The 7,465-nt window shown below is 46.0% G+C and overlaps 1 protein-coding gene across 1 annotated transcript; it reads right to left on the minus strand.

The window, feature by feature from the left end:
- Window positions 1–4,417: 4,417 nt before the first annotated feature.
- LOC121054534 (probable indole-3-acetic acid-amido synthetase GH3.4) lies at window positions 4,418–6,797 on the minus strand. The gene is made up of 2 exons (XM_040524546.1): window positions 6,221–6,797; window positions 4,418–6,122 (listed from the first exon to the last, which is right to left on the minus strand). The coding sequence occupies exons 1-2, from the start codon at window positions 6,538–6,540 to the stop codon at window positions 4,604–4,606; spliced, it is 1,839 nt and encodes a 612-aa protein (XP_040380480.1). The 5' UTR covers window positions 6,541–6,797; the 3' UTR covers window positions 4,418–4,603.
- Window positions 6,798–7,465: the final 668 nt, after the last annotated feature.

The raw sequence follows: 7,465 nt of genomic DNA on the forward strand, positions 1-7,465 counted from the left end.
GGAGCCAGACAAATTAAATTACTCAATAATTAAAAACCGATCAACTTACCCCTCCTCTCCGTTTGAAGGCAGTTTATGCCACGTCGCCATGATTTTCAACCACTTGCCGGCGATGGCTTTCTTCTTCTCTTCTTCCCGTTCTCTACGAGGCAGGGCATGTTCAAAGTTAGAACTTATTGGCTGCGTTCGATTCTGCCGATTGCAAAAGCTGATTAGCAGCATGGAAAACGATAAACGTAATTGGCACATGTTTAGTTAAGTATTACTTATTAAAAATTTAAAAAATAGAGTTATTTGATCTTTTAGAACAATTTCTATATAGAATTTTTTTACACAAAACATATCATTTAATAGTTTAAAAAACGTCCTAACGGAAAACGAGATGAAGTTTAGCCTAACCGGCTAAATCGAACGCAGCCATTATCGACTCTTATCTGATCTATGTCAGCAACAAGAACTTATTTTATAATCTTACATATAAAGGTAGAGTTGGTTGTTTCATTAATGCAATAAAATATTTTTTTATTATACTAGTTTTCTTTTTATCCACCCTTATGCTAAAAAATTACTTTAATAAATGCTAAGAATCGACTTTGAGTCATTATCATACATGACAACAGCTTTTCTCTCTCATTCCCTCTATTTCCTCAACATCACCAAATTTATTTACGTGGCGATTGAGATAGTTAGCTAATAAGTATTTTTGTACGTGTCCTGAGTAGATTAAAAATTCCAGATTGAGATACTATTATTCAATTTATTCATATAAACAAATCATCACCCATCCGCATTTACGCATGGTGCTGGTGCACATAACCAACCAACCACACATATAGCTATTCACATCAAGGATCACAAGCTACGAGTAGCAAACAAATTATCCCAGAAAAAAAAAGAAACTAAAAGAGAGCGGCCGGGGGAAGCAAGAAAGATAAAGCTACTTTCGCAGAGGCGAAATCAAGAAAGATACGGTTGGCTAAAACGACAGCAAATGGAACAATCATGTCGAATCCGAGAAAGGAGGCGGCCCTTCCTTCCTCCCTCCCTCCCTCTCTGCCACTGCTGCATCGATCTGCATATGAATGCTTGCACTGATCGGTCCTTCAGACAGACCAATGCCCTTCATCTGGATAAGCCCTCTATCTTTTTCTCTTGGCACACTCACTGACAATCGATCGAGCTAGCTCTAGCAATGCCAGGGCTAGCAAAGATCGAATCAAGCATAGGAACAGAAGAACTACAGAGGCAGTGTTGAAAAACTGGGCAATGCCCTTTTGTAGCTTTTCGTTTGCTGCAATGGAGTGCATGCAGATGCAGATGCAGCCACCGCCACTGCACTGGTCTGGACCAGGGGTCATGCATGGTTTCATGGACTCATGGTCATCGTCCTCTCTTGAACAAAGGACTCATCAGATGCAGCAGTCAGCAATCTGCTTCGAGTTGTTGCTGTTGCTGTCAGGAATCTGCTCCTTTTCTCCGCTGCAGTACTGGCCATGCAAGAGCTTGGGGGGACATGGAGTCATGGAGGCTCTTGCTTTTGCATCCATGCTGGGCCTCGCCTAGCTTGCCGTTTGGTGCTTCTGATTCATCACATTCACATGCCGGTTTCATGAACAAAACTATACTCTATTCTTCAGAGAAAGCTAGCTAGTAGACTTGCAGATCTTGGAGCTATCCTCTGCGTTTTAAGTTTAGCTGAAACTTTTCCATGGCTGTAACATTTTGCCAGAAAAGAGAGGACACGAAAAAACAGCGAGAAAGAGGATGGAAAGATCACTCAAACTTTTTGTCTCTGTATTCTCTAAATGCTTTTACACACACACAAAAAAAAGGAAGAGGACACACAACAACAGAATGAAAGAACAAAAAAAGTATTTTAGTGCTTCAAAAAATATGACAGAGAGTCTGTAGGGGTGAGTTGGATTGGTGCAGAATGCTTAGATCGATATATCCACCTACTAACTGTTTTCACGTATGTTGAGCGTTATCCTCAATTCCTGACTCATCTGTAAAATCCTATACATACCATCAGATCAACAATAGTGTAAAATGACTTTTGTAAAAAAGAAAATGATGGGAAATTGGTTAGTTATGTCGTGAAGTAATCATGGGAGGAAAACAATCCTGCCTTTCTCTTTCTACGATTTAGAGCAATTCCAACAGATCATCTAAATTTAGTCATTCATATCTTTATTTAGATGATCATTTAAAACAGTTTCTTTCTTTATATCTCTTTATACACAAGCAGATCATCTATATAAGACCGCAGGTGGATCTAGCCAATAATATTAGGGGATCTGAACAAGTTAGATATAGTTTTAGCCTCTTTTCTCTTGATATTTGCCATAAATTTTAGTGGGGTCTTCGTGGGGGCTCTTATGGCTTTAACGAGGGGTAGCGGGGTCTCGAGCCCCTGCCGCTCCCATGCCAAATCCACCCCTGTATATGACATTCTTCGTATCTTTTTGGATGATGGAAAAAAAATATCCAAATATAGAGTTTCTCTCCTATGGATAACATCTAAAAATAGATGATGAGATAGATGTTCTACTGGAACTCAACTTTTACTATTCATCCTCTATTTTCAAAATAGAGGATGAGATGCCTCTATTTTTAGAATGGGGGATGAGATGAATTGTGCTCGTGAGAAAGCTCTTATGCTCCTAAGCTGGTTGATGAAGCTTCATGCCGCTGGCATGGGATCTTTTGCCGTTCCAAACGATTTGATTGCATTCCACCACTGTACTAGACTTCTACCTGCAAGCAAATCCAACCCAACCGATATAGCAACTTTATCACAATAAACCATTTCGGTTTATAGCCACATGGTGACATGGGAGCCACCAATGAAGACCAACTGCCGTTTCAGGGAGAGAAGGATAAGAGGGAGGCTGGAGATTTTTGTTGATAATAGTGTCTACTTTGAATTATATTGATATAAATTGGAAGAAAAATATATCTAGGTTTGTGGTTTTCCTTTAGGATATTTGCAGTTGGGTGTGAGTACTGCTATGAGATACCTTATAATTATAAACAAATTTAAACACTTGCATCCTTTATATTTGTGGATAGAGATATTATGTATCTTTTGATATTAATTTCTAGTAATTCATCAAGTATTAGGAAGGAGCTTTTGTAATTTCTATTACTTTCGGTATTGTGGTGCTTACAGTATTATTAGTCAATAGCCAAAATTTAAATTTTAAAATTTAACTTAGACTTGAATTTGAGTTGTTTTCATCATAATTCATTTCCCATACTTTTTTATAACACTAATAGTATAGATATAAAAGTTTACCCACTACACCAGTCATGCCTAAGCATATCATGGAAGGCAATAAATAAGGGATCTATATAATTATATGAACTATCTATTAAACTAAATAATTAATTATGCACGCCTGAATATCTGATAGATAGAAAATACTATATAATTTGTCTGTATATTATCTTAAATATGATATGAAAGTTTTATTCATTACGCTACACACAAGATTATCAACTTATGTAGTAATGTTGTGTAACCCACAACTGTATGCCCCTGGATCATCATCATGTCATACCAGCTTTTTGTCGTACTAGTTTAGCATCTCTCTGTTTCATATTAAAGACTTTCTGTCATGAATCTACGCGAATGTAGAAAATCTTATAATATGGATCCGAGTTCTTAGGGCACGTACAAAAATGTCTATTAGCTTACTCTCTCAATCGCCACGTAAACAAATTTAGTGATGTGGAGGAAAGAGAGGGAAGGAGAGAGAAAAGCTATTGCCATGCATGGCAACAGCTTAGAGTCTACTCTTAGCATTTATTAAAGGAAACTTTCTTGCATGAGAATGTATAAAAAGGAAACTAGCTTAATAAAAATATTTTATTGCATTAATGAAAAAACCAGACCTGACTCTACCTTTGTACGTATCATTATAAAATAGAGTCTTGTTGCTGACGTGACTTGAAATCATTATAAAATAGTCTTGTTGCTGACGTGACTTGAAATAGAGCCCACAACGACCTCTACCTTTGAACATGCCCATACTGGTTATTGTTCTTTAACGAAGAGAAAAGACATCAATTCATACTGATTACTCCATGTTAATACATTTGAAGTTTTGAATCTTCACATTGATGATTCCATGTAAATCTGGATTTGCGACAACATAAACTTTCACTTATGATGATCGTCCTTCGGGTTCCAAGTGGGGAGGCTAGCTTGTCTGCAAATTGCTCCAAGATTAGCTTACTACTACTGATTTCATAATTAATTCTCTCTCCATGGGCCATAAGATCTTGATGTGCATTAGCAAATCGATCAAAGGTCCAATATAATGTACATACATACCCCAAACTTTGACAAAAACAGAAAGAAAAAAAGGAGGAGAATTTTAATACTTTATTACAAAAGTGAAAGGAGAAAAGAAAAACAAAAGGCCGGCCAATAGATTTCATGATCATACGTACCACTAGCTAGTGTACTACCCTGCACTAACACTTGATGATTATCTAACCGATTACCTTAACCATGCATGCTTAGCTCCTCAATTGTTCACCACAGCTAGCTAGCACACTCTCTCTCAGCTTCTAGCTCGATCAGCTCGTCGTTGTCTCAGGCGGCGCCGCCGTTGCCGGCGCCGGCGCCGGCGCTGATCCACTGCTTGTTGCCGGGGCTCCACTTGGGGCACTTGGGGCTGAAGTAGTTGGCCTGCACCCTGTCGTCGAGCAGATCCACGACGGGGCCGGGCCGCACGCAGCGCGGCGCCTTGTACTGGTTGATGGACGCGCCGCGGCTGAGCGCGTAGTCCATGAGCTTGTCGAAGGTCCCCTCCGCCACGACGCGGATCTCCAGCGGCCCGATGGAGCGGTCGGCGGCGCGGCACTGGCGGTAAACGCTGTTGAGCCCCTCCTCGACGGCGAGGCAGCAGTCCTCGAACACGGACGCCGGCACCGGCGTCCCGCCGGCGGGGGTCCGGAGCTCCCAGAAGAGCACGTAGTGCCCCGGGATGGTGGCGGCGTCGGCGTAGCTCGTGTACTCCACCAGCGACGCCCCGAACGGCGCCAGGTGCTGCACCGCCTCGCTCACCGCGGCGTGCAGCTCCGTCTCGTCCGTCTTGTCGGAGTCGATGCTCAGGGCCACGTTCTTCCGTCGCACGAAGGTGAACATCGGCGCCGCGTTCTTGAAGCCCGCCACCCTCAGCACGTCGCCCACGCGGTAACGGTAGAGGCCGGAGTAGGTGGTGACGACGAGCTCGTACTCGTGGCCGAGCTTGACGTCGACGAGGTCGACGAGGTCACGGTGGTCGGGCTCCGTGGTGGCGTTGCCGGAGTGGACGGGGAGGAACTCGAAGTAGCACATTGTGGGGATGAGGGTGTAGGCGACCTCGCTGGGCTTGCACATGGGGTTGAGGTTGAGGCCGAAGTAGCACTCGGAGGAGGCGTACATGGTGCAGGCGAGCGGCAGCCCGCCGCCGTAGAACTCCAGCGTCGGGATGTACTGCGCCATGGCGCCGGTGACGATGACGTCGATGTACTTGGTGTTGGGCCACACCCTCCGGATGATGCCCTGCCACGACGGCCTCGCGCACTCGGCCTCGATCGCGTCGGCGAGCGCCGGGTCCGCGCCGCGGAGCACCCGCTCGACGGCGCCGCGCACGGCGGGGTCGGTGATCGCGCCGTCGAGCTCCCCCGTGCGGATGTCGTGGCACAGGCACGGCCAGTGCTTCTCCAGGAAGCGGATCGCGCGGAGGAACCCCGACGCGAAGACGGCGCCGGCGCGGAGGACGTCGGCGCGGTGGACGAGGCCGCAGATGAGCTGCGCGTACATGCTCTGGTACGCGTCCTCGCACAGCACCGCCTCGTCGGGGCTCGTGTACACGGTGTACGGGTCATGCGGCCTCTCGAGGAAGTACCGGCTCCGGTAGAAGCTCGTCAGCACGGGCCTCGCCGGCAGCCCCCCCGGCGTGCGCCACTCCGACTTGACGAAGTAGAGGTACATGGCCTTGCCCTTGTCCAGCCCGGGAACCTGCCGGCTCATCACTGGCATCAGCAGGCTGTACATCCCCGACCGCCGCTCCATCTCCTCCTCTATCGTCGGCATCAGCTTCCTCTCCCCTCCCGACGTCCCGGAGCTGCACGCATTATCAACGCACGTCACCACACCATCCACGCCGGCGACATGCTCGACCATGTTACGCACAGGAGCGCGGAAGACCATGCATGCACCTACCTGGTGAGGAACTCGCTGACGGGCTTGCCGGAGAGGATAGGCGAGGTGTCGCCGTTGGCGATGCGGAGGACGTCGGGGAGGATGTCCTCGTACGTGACGAGCGGCGCCAGGCGGCGGAACACCTCGTCGGCGCCCGGCGCGTCGCCCGCCACGCCGAGGCGGCGCAGGTACTCCGCCCGCGCGTTCTGCTCCAGGATCTCCGCCAGCACGCGGCGCTGCACCTGGCCCGCGTCCCGCGTCACGTGCTCGATGTGCTCGAGCTTCTCCCTGTGTTCCGCGCACGGCGCCTTCTCCGCCGCCGCCGCTACCGCCTCCGGCATGGCGCCGCGCACGCACTGACCGTTCGCGTGTCGTCTAGTGGCAGGGGGAGTGCTGAGCCTGAGCGAGCTGAGCTACGCTTTGGTGTGTCGGATGAGCGACGGAGTGACAGCGAGCGAGGGCTATTTATAGTGATGACCCAGGGGCAGAACCGTCTTTGCACCGGCGCCACTACTTTTGTCCTCACTGTTTTGTCCCCTGCGTACCAAAGGGAATATCGCTTTACTTGCAAAAGTATATATTGAGTTATAAATAGCAGCTAAGATAATCAAAACAATACACCCCATTCATTATGTTTTTCTCTTCATTTATTATTCGCAGGGTTTCGATTTTAATTTGTTCGTTGGCTTGGTAGTACGGGCGAGGCGTGGTTCATATGATGAGTCACATAAATGACGTGCAGGCTGCAAGTGGCAGCGGTTTGTTCCAGATCGATGAGTCCCAATCGGCCATACGATTTGCATGATCCCCTTCTATACGTAACCAAATTAGTCATGTACTAATAAAATAAAATTGTAGTGATAGCAATAATAAAAATTGTAGTATTACAACTGGCAGTTGATCAATTATTGCTGTCACCGGTTCTTTACGGGTGTTATGAGTTATTTCTTGGTTTTACACGCGTACTTATTAAACAGTTATATAGTGTATTTTTTAAAATGTTCTATATAAAAGTTTATCAATTTATATTTTTAAAACTGATTTTTAACTTTATAGTAATTACCCTTATCATTTATTCTACTAAATAATAATTAAAAACACTATATATTTTATCTATGTAAAAGAAGAAATCTCACTCGATTATCCAGCCTGCCTGGCTTGTCTGCGTGTTAGAGAGATGATCATGATGACAAAATATATAGAGAGAGAGCTCTCGCCTTTGCTTCCCCTGAGCTTAGCATGGAAACGATGCAAATTTTATATCGC

This window comes from Oryza brachyantha, chromosome 5 (assembly GCF_000231095.2).
Source record: "Oryza brachyantha chromosome 5, ObraRS2, whole genome shotgun sequence".
In the NCBI taxonomy this organism is placed as follows: Eukaryota; Viridiplantae; Streptophyta; class Magnoliopsida; order Poales; family Poaceae; genus Oryza; species Oryza brachyantha.